Source organism: Notothenia rossii, assembly GCF_949606895.1.
Source record: "Notothenia rossii genome assembly, chromosome: 12".
NCBI classification, from domain to species: Eukaryota; Metazoa; Chordata; class Actinopteri; order Perciformes; family Nototheniidae; genus Notothenia; species Notothenia rossii.
This window is the reverse complement of record NC_136911.1, coordinates 8,622,669-8,648,950: the sequence shown is the minus strand read 5'-3', so window position 1 is coordinate 8,648,950 and position 26,282 is coordinate 8,622,669. Positions and strand designations below refer to the sequence as shown.

General features: G+C 40.3%; 1 protein-coding gene and 1 long non-coding RNA gene across 4 annotated transcripts in view; one reads left to right on the top strand and one right to left on the bottom strand.

The window, feature by feature from the left end:
- Window positions 1-782: 782 nt before the first annotated feature.
- Window positions 783-2,756, bottom strand: LOC307026258. The gene is made up of 2 exons (XR_013804364.1): window positions 2,015-2,756; window positions 783-1,493 (listed from the first exon to the last, which is right to left on the bottom strand). It is a non-coding gene; the product is annotated as an uncharacterized lncRNA (long non-coding RNA).
- Window positions 2,757-14,928: 12,172 nt separating this feature from the next.
- The window catches only part of odad2 (outer dynein arm docking complex subunit 2), a 41,298-nt gene continuing 29,944 nt past the window's right edge, over window positions 14,929-26,282 (top strand). For all 3 annotated transcript variants that reach the window (XR_013804324.1, XM_079661115.1, XM_079661114.1), the window contains exons 1-9: window positions 14,929-15,044; window positions 15,825-16,072; window positions 16,430-16,587; window positions 17,344-17,545; window positions 17,756-17,862; window positions 18,306-18,442; window positions 20,454-20,570; window positions 24,540-24,751; window positions 25,250-25,399. Coding sequence is in view for 2 of the 3 variants with exons in the window: in XM_079661115.1 (XP_079517241.1) it covers window positions 15,849-16,072; window positions 16,430-16,587; window positions 17,344-17,545; window positions 17,756-17,862; window positions 18,306-18,442; window positions 20,454-20,570; window positions 24,540-24,751; window positions 25,250-25,399 (1,307 nt within the window). In the remaining variant the exon portion in view is untranslated. The remainder of the gene's footprint in view (window positions 15,045-15,824; window positions 16,073-16,429; window positions 16,588-17,343; window positions 17,546-17,755; window positions 17,863-18,305; window positions 18,443-20,453; window positions 20,571-24,539; window positions 24,752-25,249; window positions 25,400-26,282) is intronic.

Below are 26,282 nucleotides of genomic sequence, written 5' to 3'. Positions count from 1 at the left end.
CGAAGGAAGGCAGGCAGGCAGGGAGCTTTGCATGACATGCTTCTGGACATGTGTCATTGTGATGACAGTGAGGGTGAGTCAAGCTGTTTGTTGGAAAGACAGTAGTTGAGTGATTACTGAGAGAAAATTATTAAAATAGATAATTATTCAGTGTTGTTACTTTAAAGTGTTGTTACTGACCTTTTTCTCTTATTGTCTTTACCTCACCTGTAACTGCTGAGACCCTGAGGAACATGCACACTGACCTGCTCTGGCAACCTGATTTCCACTGTACGTAATAGTATTTGGTTATGGTATATTATTTATATACATCAAAGGCACAATGCACCCCCCAGAGAGACACATGTATTGAGTGTGATATTTTGCATAGGTCATGTGAAATCATCTTTACATACTAGAAAACTGTAGGAGCGGCAACTTGTTTTGAAATTGAATTAATATCCGATAATAAAGTTGATCTGTTTTCTTTATTCTTCTCTCTTCCCAGCTCCATCCATCACCGTTCTCTGTTCCTGCAGGTCCTGCTTGCTAATAAATGCTTTATTTTTTGACACAATTACAAATAAAGTCAATGTATTGTATGACATGAAGTTGTGCTTCATTCTGAGTCAATAATAAATTCATTCTGCCTTCAACTGCAAAATGATTGTGGACTGCACCGACATCCATGTAGCTGCCCCCCAGTAAGATGAACCAAGCAAAGCTGACACAAAGCTGTGCTCTTAAGTTGACATGAAGAATTTGTGAAATATTGGTAATTATTTGGAAAAAATGACTGACGATGCAGAAAACTTTTTTTATTTAGGAACAGTGGTCAGGTGAAGCATTTATCACTACATATGTGTCACACTTAAAAGGCCAAACACACCTCGTTTACAACTCCCCAGTTGACAGCCATGACTCCGTCTAAATTGTACCCCCCAAGCACCCTCTTCATGAGGGACGCGCATGGAGTGGATGAAAGTCCCGACCTCAGCACAGCACCAAAATTGCTGGCTGTCAACCTGCCCTGCCTGTGTAACTGCCACTGAGGATTTGTCTGCTGTCCTACGGTGGCTGTCTGGATGGCAGCTTAATGGTCTCTGCTCAGTCGCATTGAGGCAAGAATTGCCTCAAGCCCCCGACCCCCATGCTCCTTCACCAGCTCCGGCACGTTGAAAATGGCCTGATGTTGAGGCTGCAGCTCTGGCTCAGGTGACAAAAGCCATGCCATGCCACGCTGCGCCCCTCAGTGCAGACCTAAACCAGTCTACTTCCTCAGTGGCGATGTCTCTGGCCAGTGGGTTGTATGTCTCCTCTTGCTGTTGGTAGAGTTGAGACACCGGCTGGACTACTTTTGAAGTGCCAGGCTTCCTCCACTGGCACTCAACTTCTGTGGAGCTGATCTGCCACATGGCAAATATTGCCAATGCTGCAGCGTGGCTGCATTTGTACATCCCCCGTGCACAACCACAGACAGCGCTCTGCATCGCGCCATCGTCTCCCATGTAGATCTGTACAAATAAAGTAAGTACCATGTTTGTTAACATGCTATAATAGATTGAATGAGCAATACAAGGATGGTCCAGATCTGGGGGTGGGAGGGTTTATTTTTCCATTGTTTTGTCCTCTTGTCCGATTGTTGTTATTGTTTGTTTTTTCTGAAGTTTTTGTAATTTGTGTTGTATTGGTTGTGATTGTACATTGTATTTTTTTTTAAATGTGTATTACATTTTTGAAAAACATTTGATCAACAAAAAAGGATTTGGTCAGGATCTAGACTCAGTGTGTAGTTTATGAATTAATCAATGCTCTCTACATTAGGAAAACACATACCAGTGTACCAGAGGGAGTCACACACAGCTGTGCCTAGATAACCAAACAAATTGACAAGATAACCAAAATCCTTGAATCTACACACAGCAAATAAACTCAAATGACACAACGAGATGTAAAAAGGAGATCACACATATAGTCGATATAAAACTGGCCGCTTCAATCTGAAGAGCAACTAAAACAAAACACGGGAGTATACCTTGTTCTTGTGAACACTAATGTTATCCACAGCATACACACCCGTATACAGTACACCCGTTCTAGGTTCTGATTGGCTCTCTAGGTTGGCATTCTAGCTTCTGACTGGCTGTCCAGGTTGTCAATCACAGCCGTGGTTCATATTATGCTAGTCGACTCGTAACATCGCTAAACTTTTTTTCTTGACGGTTTTCTCAGTCAACTAATGCTATTGATAACAGTAACATAAATTAACACAGCCCTGCACACTGCAGTCATTATATGCCGGGTCTGTGGTTCATCATCTTCTTTTTCATTCTCCTCCTTATTGACTGACATTAACGTTAAACATTGCACTCATGTTACTCACCGAAACCTTGTAAAGCCGGTCCCGCATGCTGGCTCTTACAGAACCGACTAACTCCCCTTTCGTGTATGTACAGCTCCCAACGGGCCCAGACTTGTAGTGATTTTCACCTCGTTTTATACTTGTATTCTCATTCTGAAAGAATGAGGTGAAATGTTCCAACGTGACGGTCATCTTTGTGTTGGTGACGCGTATTGTGCGGGACCAGAGACATGTAGTTCACTGAGCGGCTTAACATAAAAAAATGTGTTACTTCACAGTTTTACGACACATTTTAATTTTTTTGACTTGCAAAATGTTCTTTTAAATTGACAAACATCATATGTGTCATTCGTGGCACAATTCAAACGGGATCAAAAGATACGTTTTCTCTCTCCATTGAATTCAATGTATAATTTTCCGCTTCCGGGGTCCCATGGAGGCTCCCGGAAGGGGAGGGACTTCGCCTCTCTATACCATTACTCTCTGGTTGCCTCTCAGCCGCTTTTAACAGACGACACAGATCAGTTGATTGAGTCAGCTGGGTGGCCTCTTTGATGATCTTCAGCTTGAATGTTGTGTCCCACTTGTTCAGCAACTTGGAACTTGTTTCAGCACCAAACAGCAGGTTGAAGTCTTGATTCACCTGTTAACCACATAAAGAATAACAATATTGAATCAGGGTTTGGTACCACTTATGCTGCATTAAAACTGATTTAACCATCGCTAGAACAAAGATTTCAAAACTACACACAAAGGACACAATCATTGACACTAAGGCTGAAGTATATTGCATATTATAAAGAAAGATATGTTCTACTCACCAGTCCTTTGACATCCAGAAAACGTGGGAATGTTTTGAAGACATCTGCGCTACTTTCTGGGTCATGCACCAAGTCCTGCCGATATTGAAACGTCATCTTCATTTTCTCCAGCACACTTGCTTCTTCAGGGGTGTGACTAAGGAACGAAATGGCTTCCCTGCAGTCGTCACCATCAAGCTGCTCAGGCAGTGTTGTCACTTCTCTTCTCCGTTTTGGCCCTTGGTCTTTAGGCACTGATGGCTCCTTAGCTGGCCTCTTCGCTGTAGTCCTGCTCATTGTCTTCAGGCGCCACGCCAAATATCCAGTGCCTTTCTCTGCATCAAAAAAATGCTCCTGCAAAAAATGAAAGAACATCAAAATAGTCTTACATCGGGCACAGCAAAAGGAAACATAAGTAAAATCACCTAAATAAAGTCAGGTTCATAGCATACTCCAGTTTCAATAAAGTGGCTTTCTTCAGTTGCTATGAATAAAATATAATGCAATAATAACCATCTTATCATTTGGATTAGCCATCTTCCAATGAAAACTTTCCTACTGACTCCTCACAATCAATGCAAAACTTACATATCCTTTTGGTGAGAAAGGATCCTTAAGTGCAGGAAAAAGTGTAATGATTCCCAGCGCATAATTCTCCCTCTGTTTACGGGTGGGAATCCGGCTACAGTGACAAGACAAGAAATGTACTTAGTACTGACAGGCAGGACAACATTGTTGCACAAATCTAAACCCAATCTAATCTCAAAGTTCAATTGCTAGGTCTTACCCATGTCTCTCAGTCATGTCACTTGCCAGTATGTTGACAAGCTGCCTCCTGGTGCGGTGCTTCAGTGAGTTTTCTGATTTGTACTCTTCAAGAATGTCCTCTCCTCCAGATTTCCGAAGCAAGGCATTTTTGACCATCTGCTTACACAAAATACACAAAAGTAATTATCATCATTAAACATCAGAGCATGTAAATTGTCAAGCACCACATGACAGTTCTCTTAAAATGTTACCTCTTTTGCGGTGTCTGACAGGGGAGCCTTCACCGCAGATGGGCTACCTTCAATGTTCAATCTACTACGGCCTGTAGAAATGCCCTTTTCTCTTAGGTCGCTGTCACTCGACGAAAGGGACAAGGTGTCCGTGAGTGAACATGCAGTATCTGAAGTAGAAGGTGTTGAGTGGTCTAAAGGAAAGAAAACTGTACAACACACCCTTTGATTAATGATTGTCATAGTATCCATTTTGACATGGGCTGTTGTGGTAACATTCCAATTTCTTAAAGGCAGAGTATGCAATTTTGTACAAGACAAGTAATTATTAGTGTTTTTAATGTTCCTGAAAAGTTCTAATTTGGGAATGGGCAGCATAGATGCAATGCTGACTCGGGCCACAATCCTACATACCATATCTATAACAATTCTCAATAGTGTGCATCGATTACCATGCAACGAAGTACTGTATACAGTGCACAGCAAAAATGAGTACACCCCTGTTGAAAAGTAACATTTTGAACAATATTTTAATAAACACACAAGTTATTCCCAAAACGTGCATAGAGTAAGTTTAATACAACATCTGTTAAGCTTACAACAGAATAATAAGGTCAATAATATAACTTAAATGACATATTTGTCCATTTTTGTGAAATTATGCTGGTGCAAAAGTGACTACACCCCTATGTTAAACTCCCATAGAGTGTCTGAGAACGGGCTGTGTTGGCCCGAAACATTATGAAATGAAAAGGCATTAAAAGGGAGCTCATCGTTGTGCGTTTCATCCTTGCCTTACATTGAACTTTTACATTTTGGTCTGCACCAGGCTAAAAGAGATGCGTGTGAGATTTGACTGAAATCCTATGGAGTGTATCATGATCTGCTTCAGTAGTAACAGTACATGTTGACAAGCATGTTTCTTTTGGTGAAATTCAGCCTCCCTACTGTGTATGGCATCCATACAGCCCCAAACCATGTCACTCCTACTATAATGCTTGACTTCAAGCATGGGGCACTTTTTTGTACAAATCACTTTTTACCACCACACATGCTTGACACCACCTAAAGCAAATTTGTTTATCATCGTCTCATCAGAGATAAACAAAATAAGGATATGGATTGCTGGAACCATGTCCTGTGATCTGATGACACCAAGATAAACAAATTTGCTTTAGATGGTGTCAAGCATGTGTGGTGGTAAAAAGTGATTTGTACAAAAAAAGTGCCCCATGGTTAAAGTCAAGCATAGTAGTGGGAGTGACATGGTTTGGGGCTGTATGGATGCCATCAACAGTAGGAAGCTGAATTTCACCAAAAGAAACATGCTTGTCAACATGTACTGTGACTACTGAAGCAGATCATGATACACTCCATAGGATTTCAGTCAAATCTCACACACGCATCTCTTTTAGCCTGGTGCAGACTCAAAATGTAAAAGGTCAATGGGAGTGGGAGTTTAACATAGGGGTGTGCTCACTTTTGCACCAGCATAATTTCACAAAAATGGACAAATGTCATTTAAGTTATATTATTGACCTTACTTTTCTGTTGTAAGCTTAATAGATGTTGTATTAAACGTAGTCTATGCATGTTTCGGGAATAACGTGTGTTTATTAAAATATTGTTCAAAACGTTACTTTTCAACAGGGGTGTACTCATTTTTGCTGTGCACTGTATTTAGCTTAATTTCACACTGTCAGTCCATTGCCAGCTGTACCGAAGAGCAAAAGCATGATGTACATACGTATGTTAAGTACTCTTCATTGACAGCACAAGACTCATACCTTCATCTGAAGTTTTTTCACGAACTGTCAAGCAAAGACCCGGATTGGACTCCAATAATTCTGCAATAATGTCTTCGTCAACTGCTGTGTCCGTATCATCGAACACCTCAAGCTCAGAGGCATCAGGAAGCCCAAACTTTTCTTTGACTGTAAAAAAAGAGAAGCAATGACTAACTGAAATCTGACCCAATATAGTGTATTGCCATCCTTGTATACAATATTACTGTTATACTTTGCAGTCAATGGCAAAGGTGTCTCATTAAGGTACCAGTACCATTGCATACAAGGATGGCAATGTAGGATCATTTTTAAGTTCAGTTACTTTCTTTCATAAAACCATACAGATATGTCTTTGGAATGACATGCAAGGGGGATACACAGAGAAAATGCCTACTGACAGCAATAGAATCATGGCCCATGTCTTTTGGCATCAATCATAAAGTTCTTGCCTTTACTGATGAAGTCCACATAGGTCATGGCTGAGTGCCAACTGATGTACTTCTTCACATTCCGGTATTTCACTTTCAGCAACATGTTGTCCTAAAATTGCACCTGGAATACATTTAGAAATGCAATGTCAATATACAACAATTTTGAAGCTACAAATGGGACTCAAGGTGTTAAATAGTGGAAATATCCTTTAACACAGTGGTCCTTGAAATAAAATGATGTTTTGGCAACCACATTGAACAATCCCCCCCCCCCCCCCCAAAAGAAAGAATCCACAAAAGTCTGTGACAAACATTAATCTCACTATCTGAGTGAGTGAGTGTGTGTGTGTGTGTGTGTGTGTGTGTGTGTGTGTGTGTGTGTGTGTGTGTGTGTGTGTGTGTGTGTGTGTGTGTGTGTGTGTGTGTGTGTGTGTGTGTGTGTGTGTGTGTGTGTGTGTGTGTGTGTGTGTGTGTGTGAGTGTGAGTGTGAGTGAGTGAGTGAGTGAGTGAGTGAGTGGCACGTCACACAAGACTTACTGAGGCCCTAGAAAGAGAACCAACACATTAGACCCGACATTTGGAGTGCCTGCAACAAAGGGGTGGGGGTGAAAGAACAAAAATGAGTTAAAGGATAATTCCACTATTTACCACCTTGAGTCCCATTTGTAGCTTGTTTATCAAGAATAAGAGTGGTGGACACCATATTCTGAACAATTGCTCCTTTCTTTTCTTTTTGACTGTTTTTGCTGGACCACCTGACAACTTTATATCTTGATTTATTTGGCATTTTGTAAATAAAGTAAATGATTGTGAAAGTGAAAGTGATTAGTCTTCTAACAGAAAGCAATGGGCACTATTTACTTTACAAAATGCCAAATAAATCACAACGCAACACAACTTGTTTTCGGAACACCCACGAACACCACTAACCACTCGGCGAGTTGCAATTTTTTTTTAATGAACGTTTAGTGTTGTTTTAAGGATCCACTGGAGAGTGCCCAATGGAACCCTGTCTGTAGCAGCCAGGTGGTCATGCAAAAACAGTCAAAAAGAAAAGAAAGGAGCAATTGTTCAGAATATGGTGTCCACCACTCTTATTCTTGATAAACAAGCTACAAATGGGACTCAAGGTGTTAAATAGTGGAATTATCCTTTAATGTTATTTATGCTCTCATCTTTACATGTATACTTTTATAAATATAGTTATTGATACTCTCATCTTTATACCTTTAGAACCAAATCTTCATGACTGAGCCACTGTGTTAATGAATTAGCTTAGCATGTTAGCATCGAACTGGCGGGAGATTATAAACGTTCATAATTAGTTTATTATAACATTGTGATTGATTATTAATTAACAACATCATGTATTATAATAATTTCATGCATTATAATAATCGAACTTACTTCTATAATGAGTGAGTATTACTATAACTAGCTAATCCGTTAGCTTAGCATGTTAGCATCGAACTGGCGGGAGATTATAAACGTTCATAATTAGTTTATTATAACATTGTGATTGATTATTAATTAACAACATCATGTATTATAATAATTTCATGCATTATAATAATTGAACTTACTTCTATAATGAGTGAGTATTACTATAACTAGCTAATCCGTTAGCTTAGCATGTTAGCATCGAACTGGCGGGAGATTATAAACGTTCATAATTAGTTTATTATAACATTGTAATTGATTATTAATTAACAACATCATGTATTATAATAATTTCAAATGTTAAATGCCTTACTTACCTCTAAGAATGCCCTGTAGGAAGGATGAACGAAGATGCTGCTGTAGGTCTGGTCAGTGTCTGCTGCTACTTGTAACGTAAAGAGAAATAACGTAAATGTAAAGAGACACCCCCTCCCCTTTTCATTCGATGGGCATAAAACACTGGCTAGCATTTCTTTTAAAACATTAAATGCAGTGTTAAGCACTAATATAATACACATTTATTTTCACTGTAGTAAAATATTACCTTGTGGAAGATGGTGAGCTTTATTAAGGCTAATGAATCACCGCCTTCAACACAGTTTGGTATGCAATCCTGCATTGGCCACATTTAGTATTCTTTAGATTAATAACGTACCCCACTTATTAAAAAATGGTTTAGGCTAAACTATTGAATAAGGATATAAATAATAGAAGCCTTAAACTGATATGTATGGTGGTTCTCTTACCTTGTCAACCGTCCTCATCGATCTGGAGTCCACACGATCTGACTTCTTCATGCCCAAGAGCGCGCAAAAACCGGATGTAGAATTTAACTCCAAATGAGTGTTGGGTATTGACACCTTGAAATAACACCACCTACAGAGCCTTTTCAGCACTTTGAGTGTTAAAATAACTCTCAAATCAACACTTGTTAACTCTGAATAGTTAACACCAGATATTTTAACTCAAATTAACACTACCGATTTTGCTGTGTGTGCTGACCAAGAAGTGGATGGCAAAAAGAGTATGTTTAACATTGAAATGTTTTGCTCTTCTAGAAGTAGAAGTAAGACACAATTCTGCTATATAACATTTAAAAAGTACTGCAACATTTGTTATTAATATGATTGTATATATATTGCAAAAGGGATATTGGGTGATTAATACCACTCTCATATCTGTTTTAAACGCAGCTAAAGCAGGGAAGACAGCTAGCGTGCCTCTCCAAGCAAAACTACAATGTGTCATTTTGACATTCCAAACTAACAAGATACAACATGGAAGGATGGAAGACTGAGCTACTGTTACCCTTCAACATAATATATTATGATATACTATATTTATAGTGAATTATAGTTATAGAAGTTTTAGTAGACAGATTTGGTTTAACTTTGGCAAAGCCAGGCTAACCTTTTCCGACCCTGTTTTATGCTAAGCTAAGCTCATTGTCCCCTAGCTCTCGCTTCACATTTAACGTCTCATCTAGTCCTCAACTATTCAATTTAGTTTTTCCCCCCAGTTTACACTTTAGCCGACCCGCTCACATTCATTAGAAATAGGACCTGTGACAAACGTTAAGTAAACATTTTTGCATAGGGATCATTAATTATACTTTATTAGGACAAAAATGATGCTATTGCAGTTAAAGTACGATCAGATCTATTGTACCACTTCAATACAAATACTAATTCAAACCAAAGGAATACATGAGAGTACAGTAACAGTTTGAACTTACTTCAATTGGATTCCTTAAGAATAACATAGGATAACCAAGACTAAGTATAACAGTAACAGAGGTGTGCTGGTCTTTGTTAAAGTGATGAACAACAGAGATGTTTCGGGGGAAAAGTCATCTCCTAATTGCATTTGTCTGTCTCTTTCTCTTTTTCGTGCCTTTCACAAGGATGCCTCATTATTTCCAAAGAGCAATATAACTCTCTCATGCTTTTTCTGATTGGATTGGCAGCGCCCAAACGCTGGAAGCACACCAAGTTAAGAGTTTCATTCAGCACCCCCTCCCTAATGATGGGAGGACAGGGAACCAGCCTCTTCTCTCACTACACTTAACAAGTCGCCCTCTTTGTCTGTTCTCACTCTCTCTACCCGTCTCACAGCTTTTCCATTCCAATCTTCCACTCAACGTCCATCTCCATCTCAATCCACGTGTTCTTCTTCACCCCCCTTTCCAAAAACAGGCCTAGAACTCCCTCCTCCCCTGTCCTTCCTTGGTCTTTATTACCTTGCCCACGCTCTCCTCTCCTGTTTTCAGCTGCTACTTTCATCCTGAGACAGGGGAATGTAGAAACCAAGGGCCCCTGATGTCTTCCTGGAGAAGTTCTAAAACAAAAGTCAAATTGAATTAGAGCTTTCCGAACATTAGCAAAAGAGGCAGTGCCAAACTCAGACGTCCTCTTAGAATGCACTCTCACAGAAATAATTACAGCAGAGATGAAGCGAGGGAGACAGAGGATAAAGGAGGTGAAGGCAGGAGAGAGGGAATATCTCTTTTGTTGTTTTAAGCGTGCTGAATGTCTCCAAAGAGTAGAACCAGCTGCTATCTCCAGGCAAAGAGAAGAAGGAGCCGGGGCAACGCGACCCGTCTAGCAGAACAGATTATGCCAGCTGAAGGGTATTTAGAGGCTTTTATCTAGTAAACAGGTCAAGGTGGGGCCAACATATCCTCACATGAACCAGACAGCTTTTACAAGTCTTTCAGAACATTGTGAGCGTCTATCCCCCCCAACGCCAGCAGAACTAAAGCAGGCTTACTAACCAACCAAGTGGGAACCTACCCTGAACCCAATGACCTGGGCATATACGTTGATTTCATCCAAATGTTCCCAGTACATTTGCACTGCTTTAGTGATATACTGTACAGTATCAGCTGAAAGGCCTCCTAATGTTGTGGCCTTAAATATCTGTTGGTGATGTCATAACCATGTGTCGGTCCAGTCCAATCCACCAGTTGAGTTGCTTAGACAATGAAGCTAAGGTCGACTCCATTGTATGTGCTTGTGATCTTTCTATCCACACGTACTATAACAATAATATAAACAAATACAACAGGGTTTTGTCTAAACGCCCTCTTACTTTCGGCATGCGACCAAAATGCAGATTTTCCCCGTATTTCCCCGTATTTGAAAGTGATGGCAGAAATCAATATTTCTGTTCATCAAAAACTGTATTATTACTCCAAAAGTATGAAAACCGTGTCAAATAGGCCGACAGACGGCATACTGTAGACAGCTTTGTTTTTACGGAACTCGGACGTCACGTTGATGTTGACGTTCGCGGCACCATCTTGTATACAGGCGTCATGTTCTCGCGAGAATTGATAGTTCTTATAGATCAGCGCCACAGTATTGCCCTCATACTATATTTTTCTAGAAAAACCCCTTTTCAAGATCTGATCTATATTGAAGCCACACACAGCTTCAATATACTGTATTACTGTACATCTGCTTTTCAATTATTTATTTTGACGTTAAATGACAACCTGCAGTTTTAAAGAAAACACTGTAGCTATATGCCAGTCAGGGGTCCATCCATCCATCTTCTCCCGCTTATCCGTGGTCGGGTCGCGGAGGTAGCAGTTCCAGCAGAGAGCCCCAAACTTTCTTTTCCCTGGCCACATCAACCAGCTCTGACTGGGGGATCCCAAGGCGCTCCCAGGCCAGAGAAGAGATATAATCCCTCCATCTGGTTCTAGGTCTACCCCTTGGTCTCTTCCCAGCTGGACGTGCCTGGAACACCTCCCTAGGGAGGCGCCCAGGTGGCATCCTAACTAGGTGCCCGAACCACCTCAACTGGCTCCTTTCGACGCGAAGGAGGAGCGGTTCAACTCCGAGTCCCTCCCGGATGACCGAACTTCTCACCTTATCCCTAAGGGAGACACCAGCCACCCTGCGGAGAAAACCCATCTCGGCCGCTTGTACCCGCGATCTCGTTCTTTCGGTCATGACCCATCCTTCATGACCATAGGTGAGGGTAGGAACGAAAATGGCCCGGTAGACAGAGAGCTTTGCCTTCTGGCTCAGCTCCCTTTTCGTCACAACGGTGCGGTAAAGAGACTGCAGTACCGCTCCCGCTGCTCCGATTCTCCGACCCATCTCACGCTCCATTGTTCCCTCACTCGAGAACAAGACCCCGAGATACTTGAACTCCTTCACTTGGGGTAAGGACTCATTCCCTACTTGGAGTGGACAGTCCATCGGTTCCCAGTCAGGGGTGCTGAGAATATTCAAGTTTATGATGACTTTCTCTAAGATATGTTTTACGGCCACATGTGCTCATTCAGCTTTTCTGGAAATCCTTAAAAGCGCTTGTAAAGCGCCTCAATGATTTCCAAAGATGAGCCAAGTGTCGGCTTTCAGAAGTGCAACCAACATAAACAAAGTGTGTTTTAAGTCATGTAGATGTTGTCATTGGTTTTGCCCAGAAGCCCTATGGACATGAATCTTGAATTATTTCTATTTTTGACAAGAGTCCATCCACTCCAAAGAAAGCACTGGCACTAAGCGATCGCCACTTGAAATACTTACCGTGCACATTATTTAAAAACCACAATTGCAGGTTTATGTCCAAGAAGCTCCAGCAGTGATATTGTTGCAAAATCATATTCACAACGGTATCGGGTTTTGTTTGCTGGGACTCATTTAGAAAAGATTTTGATAAAATGTCATGTTGCATCCAAACTTTGAAGACAACTTGAACCTTGCTATACCTACCAAATACCTTTATTTAGATGAGTGACATGCCTCAATGATGGGTTAATATGTAGATATTATCCCGGCTGTGTGTGTATAAGAAATAATTATGATTAGTTTTCTTTGGTTCCATTATCACTCTTGTGTTTCAATGTGTCTCTCGTGCTAGTGCCTGTTTAAACAGTCAATGAACCAGGCAATTACATATAACTGGCGAATGATCTCATCAAAAGATCTTTTTTTAGCAATTACCCAGAGTCAACTATACGAAAGTAACAAAAGTGAGTCATAAACTTTTCCTTAAAAGAAATTTACACGACAAGCTTCTTGTCCATCACGATTCACCCGTGCTGAATCTCATTTGAAAGCACTTCTTTTGCGTGCCTAAAAACACAGGGGATTATGGGAAATGACAGGCGGGTTTCTGGAGCTTTTTTACAACGGGACGATGTGGTCACGGCGTCTTGTTAGAGTCCCTTTAACTGTTTCTATTTTAGAACCCGGTGGGTTAGAGCGACACATCTCACCGGTGCTCATTACAATGGCCAGTGTCACACAATGTCCTTTACTGCTTTTAACCGCACAGCCATGAGCCACACTGAACTGGTTTTGACACGAAGCCTGAATAAACATCCCTGGAGGATGTGAATGCATGGGGGAAAAAATACAGGAGATACGCTCACAAGCTCCCTTTAAACCAGGAACAGGAACAGTAGTCAGCGCACCTCCTCATCATCACTCTTGTTACTCACGCACAGCTTTTGTGTATGTTAAATGTGAGTGTTAATTGAGTAGTGTGGAAGTTGCACACACTGCGAGCGGATGCAATCATGATGTCCATGTGTATGGAGGTCGGCCGCTGTACCTTTCTGTGTGTGTCGTCAGCGCGTTTCCATGCAGTTCAATCAGCGACTGAACTCAGGCATTGGTGAAAAAGCACTCGTGTTTATTATGCTGTATTAAGTTTTAGTGGAAGAACATCTAAGAGGGAGCAGGTGCTTCTGGGCTCACAGCATATTTGTTTTACTTTGTAAAGGGCCCAGGCTGGGGAGAGCGTTTCATTTAATCCTTAAACGAACAGCAATTAGGCTCGCTAATGAGGCCCAGGGTTAGATGTATTAAGACTCTGTTTATCCTGCTTTCCTTCCCATTTTTTCTCCTCTTCCATCCGTCTTTGCATTGCTTTTTACTAGAAGGAAAGCTCAAACGCACAAACTTTATCAGCACTGTCTGAGCTCCATAGCCCCCCCACTCCAGCACTTAATACAGACAGTTGGTTCCAAATCAAATACCTGGAGGGGGAGGCAAACATAAATCTAATCTTTTAAGAACAACATCCAGACAGATCTCTCTTGATACTACTGATGAGCTACTACTTCTCCTACCCCTGCGGGATTCTTGGTGATTGATTTACATGCAAGCTCACTCCAAATTACCCAAAACGGTTTCATAAGAAAGTAGTTCCACCTGCTGTGCCGCCATCGCGCCAGGCTAAAAGGGAAAGGTCTGTGCTGCTGGCAGACTGTGTGACAGACAAGGCGGCATACGTTTGTGCTTTTAGAGTAAAGGGGTTAATCACATTACACTAAAAGTCGTCTGCATTTATAAGGAGAATGTTTCCTACCATGGTGTGGGGCCTGAAGACATTTTTATGTTTCTGTCACTTTTGAGTGAGTTTGAACAGAAAAAAGAGTATAAAGTAGGATTTTTTAGAGCTCTTCATTTGCCATATTTGCAAATAATTTTCTTTTCAAGCCACCATGTTCAGTGACTGTCCTCATCCACTTTAATTACTATTCTGTAAAAAAATATATGCTACAATTGGTGTTGCTTTTACACATCCAAAAGTACAATGTCTTTATCAGTGGCTTTTCCACTTAAATTTGAACATTTCCATGTCCAAAATAAGGCTTAACATACTCGTTTGGATTGGTGTATCTACCTTAAACTGAGTGAACCTGTTTGCCGAGTCTAAACAGAGAGTATCCACCCAAATAGACTGTTTTCACTTGCCAATGTTTGTCCGCAGGACACTGCCAAACCAGTAGTGAGAGGGGAAATAGGCTCTCAAATATGCGGTCATGTGGACACTCAAAAGGGAAAGCATACAGGGATATTATTATTATGACAGCATTTTCCTAGACATTTCGCAGACTCTGACCATGCAAGTCACAACACTTGCATTTCTACAGTTACAGTTCACACACAGGTAGTTTGCATCTGCTCTGTACACATAAATATAAATAATTATATTTCAGTTTTATTTGTATTCTTTATATATATTTTCCTTAATCTTATTTTTGTATTCCAAACAACATAGAACAATATAGTAATGGTAATGTTTCAATACACTAAAAGAGATTATTAAAAGTTTGAGTTTAGTCATTTTTGAACCAACTCGCGTTCCGTTGTATTTGGTCGTATCATAGCAACCAAAAGGGTCGGATATTGCTGGGAGAGGCGTGTGTGGTTTCCATGGACACGGTTGATACCAAACTTACGATAGAACTTTAGAAATAGACAAAAACCTTGAATTACACGGTAAGTTTACATGACTAGAAGTAGCAAGTCATGGTTAAAACTTGTAATATGTGTTTTTTATTAACAAGGAATAGCGCAAAGTGGTTGTAGTTAGTCGAGAGTAATCTAAAGGATGTGTATTAGCTTTGCTAACGGCACTACACTAACGCTTAAACTAAGTTAGCATATTAAACGTTGGTACTTAAACTTCGACATTGTTGTAAAAAGGAAGAGCTTGACAACTACCATGTAAGCACGTGAGCAAGTATTCTTATTCCCTACTGCTTAAATATATTTCATAAAGGTAAATAATATTCAGAAAACCATAATTGTAGACGTTATTTAACACCATAAACTCAACGTGCCTTTTTTTTAGAACGTTAGCTGAAATGTTAGTTAGCTTTTCAATGTATTTTCACGTTTTGAATGAACGGCAAAAATACATATGAACAATTACTTTCACTATAATTTAATCTGAACATATTTTTTAAATGAGTCATGATGGCTATGAACTGTTGGAAAATAGTTTCAAACGATTAACAATAATCTTAAGCCTAAACTAACTGTTAACAGGTCAGTTAAGAATCCAAACTCTTTATTCAATTAACTATTATATAAAGCAAAGAAGAAATAGCTAATCATTACACTTAAAAAATCAAACAATCTAATATCAAAGTAGTCTCAGAAATAAAGCATGACCTCTCAATTTTTCCTCATGAGCCCCAAAGCCAACAGATGATAAATAATGAGTTTGAGTAAAGTGACACACTGTTTAAAATAGTGTTGTTTTTATTTTTTCAGTTTCAGAATATCCCAGCCGCTGCTATGGGGCTATCACTGACGAGGGCAGCCCAGTGGACCCCGGCCAGCTCTGGTACTGGCAAACTTGAGTCCACGCCAATGAATGAGTCCTTGTTGAAGGAAATCCTGAGCTTTGCTGAGCAGTTCGGCTCCCAACACCCACAGGAGGCCTTGCATGTGTTTCAAGAACCTCTCCAGTGGAGTACCACTTTAGTGGCATCTGATTTCAAAACAGACTATGACATCAGGTTGGTCTAATCATGAGGCAGGCAGCTGGTTGGCCGGTGTTTTCAGTATTACGTGTCTGTGCAGGATATGCTGTCACCATGGTGTCCAAATGTATTTTACCTTGGCTTTACTCAAAGCAGTATAGGCTATAATTAATTTGTTATTCAGCTTCAGTTAGACTGAGTACATTCCATTTTATTTCTTCAGAAGTTCTGGTCTAGCGTGTGTTTAGCTTTGTATCTTGGAAGGGGAGAAGTAGAGAAACAAAAATACAGACTCTGATCTTCCTTAAGTGTGTTGGCTTTTATAATCTAATACAAGAAAAGTCATAAGAGGGATAAAACTGAAGTACTGTTTTTGGTTTCTTTTCCATGCAGTGACTCAGACGTAAAGTCCAATGAGAGAGACAGTGAAGGGCTTCCATTGTTGCAGCTCTCCCCTCCTACTGTTTCTGTACGCAGCTTCAGCCAGCTCTCTAAACTCGTTCATCTGGCAGAAGATAAGAAGGTGGAAGAGGTTCAAGCATGTCTAGAAGGTAAGCATGATGACTGCAGGGTGATATTTGAATCTAATTAGCATCTTAAGGAGTCTAGGCACCAGCATAGCTTCATAACCTACAGACTTCATTGTTTTTTGTTTAAGATCATCTAATAATGCTTGGTAATTAAGTGCGCTACATACATTAAAACCCAAGGCAGTAACATTACAAACGTTGAAACAGGAGTAAAAACAGATACAACTAACCACAGCAATGAATACAGATACAATTAAGAAGAGATAAAGATTTGACAAAACTTAAAAGTACATAGAGAGGGATTCACATAAAAGTCTGGTTTAGGTTATTTTATACCATTTTGTTTTACACATTTGGACTACTAACCTCCGCTCCGTGTGTAGAGGGTGGGAGTCATCATTTAACATAAAGCTGGATAACTGCTGTAGCTTTCTGAGGTACAGGGTCTCGAGGTTTCGCTGTGACTCACCAATCAGTCTGCTAGACCACTTGATAAACTCACTGAGAGAGTTAGAAAAAGACAGAATGGACTTAATAAAAGCACAATAAAACATGACCATCATGGTTTTCATCAAAATATGCATTTAAAAGATGAAACTGATTTCTCAAGCCCAATATCGTCGTGTGCACCACAGTACGGGTGCCCTAATAGAAAAGTACATACAAGGGCTGCCTCATTGTTGGATCCAAATGATTCCAACTCATATCGTCCATGCCACTGCAATCAGGCTCTGAATCTAAAGATGTGTAGAAGTTAATATCTTTTTTTTCCTTCAGAAAATAGATACCCCTTGGTTAAGATTCTTGGTTCCAGTGTTGCCAGCATCCTGCAGGGAGAAGACACCGATACTGACGTGCTAAGTCTGGTAGACAAAGTGAAAGATCAGGGCAAGGACTCGGAGGTCAAGGTCAAGCTGTTCCTGTTGCTCCAAAATCTGGATAACAAGCTCCTCAGCAAGTGCCTCGAAGAGATAGCCGGGTATGTGCGTCTTTTATCTCCAGCTGTCTCAGAAATCTCTCTGATTATCTATCCATCCTCCACGCCTATCCTCTTTCACTCCGACCTAACCAGTCCTACTGCGACATGCTGTTGTTTATGATTGGAATAGGCAGCAGGTTTAGAAAAGGGAACCATGAATGAATGAGAGGAATTAGATGTTTGTTTTGTTTTTCTACATTTTCATTACAGAAAAATCAGGCTTGACCCCACCGCAGTAAAGAATGAAGTGGATTCACTGAAACATTCAAGCATTGAAGGGGAAAAAAGGGTGTTGAAGTCCATTCGATACACATCAGGTTTGAATTATCTCCACATTTCACTGACTTGCAAGGAGAGCAATTGCTATTAACACTAAAGCTGGATATTCCAACGCATAAAAAAGTCTGCATTTGCCACCACAACAGACATGGAAGCTATTATATCTGTCAGATTCCAGTTGACCAAGTCGTTAGTCAACGCAGTGCACTTATCATGGCCTTATAAAGCAAGTGCACACCAGGCGGTTAAAGCAGTACTCATTTCTCATGTTGGATTGACACTGTATAAAGAAATACTGCAAACGGCCTTAAAATATACTAGCATCACATAGGGCCTCCTTTTAGTGGTTGATTTATATTGCAATTGAAAGGATAGAGTTACCCAGGGCTCATGTCTAGGACCTCTGCAGTTTTCCTGTATACTGTTAATATAATACGTTTTTGGCAAGATTTATGCAACGTTCCTCCCCTTTCCTCTTCAGATTATATATTTTCAAATGGCTGCCGTGCCCCTCCTTGGAGACAGGTTCATGGCGAGATGTGTTACCTAGTGATCGAGCCGTGTGACACTGAGACCCTCTGCGTCACCTGCAGCACTGCGGGAGTTTTTATTAATGGGGTAAGACTAGGAAGATAAAGCACTGTGTGCTGCTGAAGGTCAATGCAATGTTATTTCCTTTTTCTGTGTGAGGAAATGTTAAAGGAGCAGACTGGAAAATACTTTTCGATAGGCCAATTTATCATTGCACAGTCAGTAAAGTGGCAGTAAATTCACCTCAGCAAGTGTTCCAGTGATTTGGTAAAGATTGATTCCAAGTTCCTTTAGTCGTGCTGTTGAATCAAATAACTACATTGTGTTACTTTGTTTATCCTCCTCCTCAGCAACTGTTACAATAGCAATCTTAAAGCAACATCACAGATCAATCAGTTGGTAGTAAAGTCGAAACATCTCAACAATACATTACAGATCTTAATGCATACACCCAGAGCTGGAAGAATCTATTAAGAGTTGCATTTAGTTAAAAGTTCTGAAAAGATGTTTAATGAATGTAGTGTAGTCAAATTACATTATTTCCCTTTTAAATGTAATGAAGTATAAGAATTGTAGCATTGAATTAAGTACTCAAGTAAAGTACTTTAAATGTACTTAGTTGCTTTCCAACGCTGCATATACCACTTACACATTTCCAGCATATATTCAAAGGAAAGCAGGAAACCAATGGGACATACAACCTAGGGCTGCTTGATTATGGCAAAAATCATAATCTCGATTATTTGGGTCAATAATTGATATCACGATTATAAAAAACGATTATCCATTTACTTTGAAAACATAAATGTATTGGACAAGAAAAAATAAATAATAATAAAAATAATCGTTTAATTTCGATTACGTCGTTTTCGTAATCGTTGCCAGCCATAATCGTAATTGCGATTAAAATATGATTAATTGAGCAGCCCTAATATAACCTATAAGAGAGGGCAGAAGGAGCCACACAACTGTAAAAGTGTGGCGTATTCTTTCCAAGAAACATCCAATCTATGATCTGTGATCCAAAATGGGAAAAAGCCCACCTAAAAATAAAAAAAACTGAATTTGTAGCAGCTGACATTATTTGACTTAAACATACCATACTCAAACTGCCCATGTTTTCAGGCCTGAATAATATTAATAAAGTAATACAAAGATGGTTCTATAGCAATACATCTACAACATAAAAAGAGTCAACTGTTTGATCCTGCAGAGGAGTACATACAAGATGCGTTTCAGATACATAAACAGTTCTGAGTTTACAGAAACAGATCAATAAAATGAAAAACAATACCTCCTCGACTGAAGGCTTGGACCAAGAGTTTTATTTTCCAGATCCATTAAATCTGACTTGAGTTACCAAGAATAATCACTTCTGACATTTGTAAGTCCCTCTGTACATTGTTCCAGCTGGAAGGGGTATTTAAACAAAGATCAGTGGTCTACAAAATAACCACGCCCAGCAATAAAAGCACATACTGGTATAGTGCATCCAACAGCTTTAGGGCATGTGCACTCATTAATAGCAGATCTCCAATATCCAATAAAGTCTGAAGAAAAAGGTTTGTTTACATTGTTACAACAACAAAATAACTAAAATATCTCTTTTGATTTCAATCATGTTCATAAATAAACCTAAAATCGAGGTCAAACCCTGGCTTTTCAGTGCCCCCCCCCCCTCAGTGTACCATTACATAGAGAGCTCAAAATACTTTCAAGTCCAGGATACTCTGAATGTGTTTGCCATTAATCCTAAGAGAAGATTTTGCATGCTGCAGCACCTTTCACTCTTCCACTCACATTGCTGACAAGCCCTCGGTTTCCTGCGTCTGTTTCTTCACCTGGAAACGGTTCGACCGAGGTGAAAAACTACAATCTTAAAACACCCAACGGTCGACATTGATGCAAATGAAACCTCAAAGAGCACTAGTGTCTGAAACCTAATTTAGCGGTTTTACATGGTTTTACACTTCCTCTTTGAGGCCGCCTGGAGATACTCTGAGCTTTCTAACCCCGGCTATTCAGGCTGACATGTGGGTCACATTATAATTGTGGTTTTTAGAATTAATGAAGCTGTTTTTACACTTTGTTTTCACAGGGCATAAAACAGGAGGGGGAGGAAAGTGGCTACGAGCGAACAAGTGATGTGTACAGAGACCTGCGCACTCTTCTGAAGAGCAGATCTCCACATTTAGCTGAGAACATAAACACGCAGGTACAGTGGGATATAGCAGATGTAATTATCATTCATCCACACAGTAGGACCTCCTCTTTCTAACCTTGGATTTTATCTCACAAAGTGTGGATGTGTGGGTGATGAAATGGCTCTTTGTTCCATAACAAGGTCCTTTTTTCTAACCTCTGATTTGATCCCTGATACTGTGTGACTCACATGCATAAACACAGTTAGGATTGTGTAATCAGTGTCTGTGCTGCTCAACTCTAGTGAGCTAGTGTCTGGTTGTCACTGTGTTGAAACATTTCTAAAAACCTCCAACATCCAAACAGCACAGCCCCATCTTACACACACACACACACACACACACACACACACACACACACACAAACACACACACACACACATACACATACACACACACACACACACACACACACACACACACACACACACACACACACACACACACACACACACACACACACACACACACACACACACACACACACACACACACACACACACACACACACACACACACACACACACACACACACACACACATACACATACACATACACATACACATACACATACACACACACATAGACAGACAGACACATTTCCAGACATAGAAATACGCTTGATTTATTCAGTAGTGCTATTTCCTGCTTCGGTAATTTGACGACATAACAAATCGCCTCAATAATAGATCCCAGCTGCGTCCAGAAATCTGTTAATCATTTAAAAATATCTCACACTGATGTTTGTTGGAAAATATGGCATCATCCATGCTTTACAGACCACCTACTGCCCACTGCAGACTTTGTATTGATCTTGTATCTTTACCATACATAATTGTATTGTTTGCTCTTATGTCATCCCAGTCAAATAAAGTGGGAGGTAAGTTGTCTTTAAACAATCATTAATGTGAAATGTTTAAAATCAGCCATGCTAGCATACTGCTTATACGTAGATCTGTACATGGTGGTTGGTCTACCACATTGGTCAAGACTGAAAAATAGGCACAACTTTTGCATGGATTGCACAGCGTAATGACTTTGGTAGCATTCACATCAACATCACCTCTACATTGATAACAGAATGTTAAAATGCTAACAGGCGTCTAAGAGGTTAAACATCAACAGTAAGCTTTAAACACTGCTTCGTGGTTGTACACCATTAGACTATAGATTAGATTATGTTTACTGTGCACTATTTTATTTTTATTTGTTATTTGAGTGTGACATGTATGCACCATATGGAAAGAAGAAGTAGTGTAACCCCAACCATGGCATGTACTACTACTTTTTGCTAACAGTTTCACAATGCTATGCTCCTTATTCTATTGATTAGAACATAACCATTGTGAGAGACTAGTACATTGAAGAGGCAAAAGGTGAAGATTCAAAAATGTCTGAAACCGCAATTGAACCGCTCACAATTGAGTGACTAGAAAATAGGAAGTAAATGAATAAATAATGGAGGGAATCATTTTGGACACAGCCTAGTTAAATGAAAGCTATTCTTAGATTATATTCAGGGGCGCACACAACTTTTCTCAGTGAGGTACTCAGATGAGTACCTGGAGTCAGTGTTTGGTACTCCAACTTCTGGCTCCCCTCAAAGTTCCCATGAAGCCCTCTGTATCGCGAACGTCAACGGGGGGGGGTGGGGGGGGGGGGGTAGTGGAGTGCAGAGCTTCGTGACCACAGAGCACATCAGCTGTTTTAGCGCAGTGCTGCTCTACAGACCGATGTTAACAGCAGTCCTGTCAGCCCTCTGTCGTCCGGTGATCTAACCGCCTTCTGGAGTACGTCGGTACCTATGGTCGGTACGCAAATGCGCTTTGTGACACAAGTGACGGTACGCATTTCAGATTGTTGCCGCGCATGCTTACCTGCGTACCACTTATGTGCACCCCTGATTATATTCCATAGTTTACAAAGTTTTCATTATATATACGTGGAGTAGATATTGGACCGTCCATATTGCGAGCTGGAATGGGGTTAGTAGAGACTTTAATAAACCAATGTGTAGTGCCAGGCCGAGGCGTGTAAAAAAAGACATTCAGGCTTTTATGTTTTACGAGTCCTGTGTGAAGAGTGATGCTTTGAGTCTGAACAATCTAAAAGTGATGGACAGCCGCAGTAAACTTTGCTGTGAACCAGTTTGTGGGGGCACAAATCATCGTCACGGTTTCTCTCTTCTGGATTCTTTACCCCCTTTGATATCAGCCTTGCATTGTCCGGTTACTTTTGTTTCACAATATATTTTTCTCTTCCTCAACTTCATGCCAATCATGTGATGGGGTCAACTTGAAAACTGCTTTGAAACTCCTTCGGTTGATTGCCGACGACAGCAATCCAATGGCGCAATATGCATCCCATGTCAGAAATTAAGTAATTGCAGTCATGATATCTTCCAGTTTTTATTTGATAGAGCTACGGCAGTCTGTCAGAAACACGATCTCGCATATCTCTGTCTCGCTTCCCTGATTGCAACACACTTGGAAGGCGAACGCCAAAGATAACAACACCTAATCTCCAAACACATCTTTCCAAAGTGAGGAAGCAGGTCTTTTTGAGTACTTCTATTAGATCAGACAGCCTCAATCAAAAGAGCAGAGGCAGCCAGAGGAGACTGCAACACGGGGAGGAAGCTGGCCTGCCCCCTCTGCTCCCTGTTGTGGATTCATTTTGACATCACAGTGATTGGAAATTGGACATGCGATGTATTTGCATGCACACGACGCTCGCTGAAGAGCAAAACCTCCCTGGTTTGTAAGATTTGTTATTCATTTTGAACATCCTGAAATTAATTAAGACTGTCACAATGAGTCAGTAGAGAATGTGACAGATGTTATATGGCCGATGGCTTCAGATTTGCTGCCCCGCTGATTTTCCATCCGTATGGATCAAGTGATTAGACGCAACTCTCCGCCAAACACATGTAAATAGTTGGACGCTTTAGCAGTGAAATTAAGGGATACAAAAAAACTGCTAATGATTGAATGTCACCTAGTATAAAAATGTTTGCAGGCGTCAGGGCTGATTAACACAGCATTAGTCTCCAGACTTCTAGTGTTCTCAGATGAATAAAGGCACCTGTAATGGGACTTTTTTTACTATGACATGTCAAGAAATGTGGAGTGTTTCCCTCTGTGTAAGCGCATGGTCTTTCTCCATTTCACATATAATAGAATTAAGGAAGGTTGGTTGGCCTAATAAAGTCAGACTGTGGCTCTGTGGTTGGCTGAATTGACTTGTATGTTTCCAATAGCGGGTCACTTTGTGTTTTATGAAAAACAAGTCTTTGGAAAAGCGATTGGCTCCAGCTCGAACACAATCCCTCGGAATACATCTTAATTATTTCCCCCTTGCCTTTAAAACATGTTGAGCCCCTAACAACCAATGACAGTGTGAGCTGTTTCTGCAGAGCAGGTGTCTGTGATTAAAACATTCTCCTGCCTGCAAACCATTCATATGTGTCTCATTGGCATTCGTGTATAGGTTGTAAAAGTTTGATATAAAAGCCTTCAAAAGAAAGAAAGTCATAACTGAATAACAGTGACACAAAGGCGTTACTCTGTCTGTGCCAAGCTGCAAGGCTTTAGGTGGAGGAATGTACAGAAACAATAAACGTTTTGATATTGTTCAGCCAATTAACAGAGGGGGAACCTCTTCTGTGTAAAGCATGGGGAACGTGTTATTCTACCCCTATGCCTCAATAAAGACTGAATTGTTATTCTGTCGAGAGCGGGTTTATGGTAATTTTATGTTTTTCACGTGTCATTGATACTGTTCTGTAGTTTAACATGACTTTTCTGGGAACACTTTGTCAGACAGTGTTATGTAACGTGTCTCAAATAATGAAGAGAGAGGCATCGTGTCAGATGGAAAATATGTTTCAGTAAATTGTCTAATTTCTCCAATTTGGCCACATATTAAAAAGCCGTCTTTACCTCTCTCTCCTGTCTTTGTCTTGTTTCCCCCTCACCAACAGGATTTTGCAGTGCAAGAACCTCCATCAACTCAAAAGGTGCAGCATGTGGAACCGGTTGACGCGGAGGAACAAGGCCAATCCCAGAGTTCTTACGAGCAACGGGAAAAGAATGTGAATGAGAACGCGAGGCAATCGCTGTACAAGACAGGCGGCGAAAAGAAATATGAACCATGTCCGAGATGGAGGAATCTCGGCCTCACGTCTCCATGTGGGTACGTAATAATTCCTCATGAAGATGTATCCTAAAACACACACTGTGTAGCAGGGATCCCTCCTGTTGGAGCTTTACATGACAGCGATGCCAAACCTCGTCACGTTTTTCTGCCAGCACGGTTATATGATTTTATAATTTGAAGGCAACTGAAAATATTCCCGATTACACAAATATCTGAGTTAATGGATACGTTCACAGCGTGGAAACCCTTTCTGCCCAATTACAGGCAGAAATGTTGGGAAAAGCAAATCCCCCAAAGATCTGTCACATATGGTCTTTGATTGATAAATAGATCTCGTGAGGGCTGAGCTGTTGCAGCTGTACCTTGTGATAACTATACCCACTTGAGGAGAAACTGGCTAAAGATAAAAGCATCTCAGAAAAAGAAATGCCCGCTGAACCCTTGTCTCGAATTGTTAAATAATGATTATGTTAGAAAAATAACCATTTTCAAAATAGAAGCAGGCGTAATGACTCTTATTTCACATCATTACAGTGAAGCGGAGGAAAAGAAACGCAGTAAGAGCTCTGGAGAGGAGAAGTGTGATGGAATACAGAAGAGAAAGCGGGGAGCAGGAGCCAAAGGAAAGATGAAAGCAGAGTTCTCTGCGTCCTCTTTACCTGGGCGCCTGTCATCCCAGAAAATGTAAGTGTCCAAAAACAGGTATTTATACAATCCAGAGGAAATACCTATTTTTCTGTAGGAGGAGTAATCTACTGTATACAAGGTTTGGGAAACTGAAAGCTAAATCCTTTTTGTGGGGACATTTGTACATTCATTAGGGGAATGTAATAATGTACATTTAATCCCCTCCCTCCCCCCTCTCCCCCCTCTCCTCCCTACCCCACTGGACTATAACTCCCCCACACACTCAGACACTCAAACCCGGCACCAGACACTTTTTACGATGCTATGGACAATATTGCAATAATGCACGTTCGATGGACAATCTGCACTAATGCACATTCTCAAAATATTGAAGTGACTGTTATTTTGTATATATTGATTGTTGTGTTTTTATTTAGGTGCACGTGTACAAATGTGTCTGTGACTGTGTATATACATACATATTTGCACACATATTTTTATATTCTATATTCATTTGTTTTTATATTCGAGATTGTGGGAAACAGTATTTCGATCTCTCTGTCTCACTTTGAGCACATTTCTGAGTTACTAAACAATCAATGTATGCCACTATTTGCTTCTACTCCACTACATATATCTGACAGCTTAAGTTACCTTACAGATGCAGATTATTGGCTTATACAACATATAAATCAACTAATAAATAAACAATGACATTTCATTCTAGGTTAAAATGTCCAGACGTAGACAATTAGCTCCACTTTTCCCAGCTGCGATTGACACATAAATGCATCAACAATCATAATCAATTATTGAATGCCTATGATTCTGAAAAGGGTCATTACTCATAACAAGTACTTTTACTTTTCGTACTTAAGTATATGTTGATGTCGATACATTTGTACTTTAGAATTTTTAATGCAGGACTTTTATTAGTACC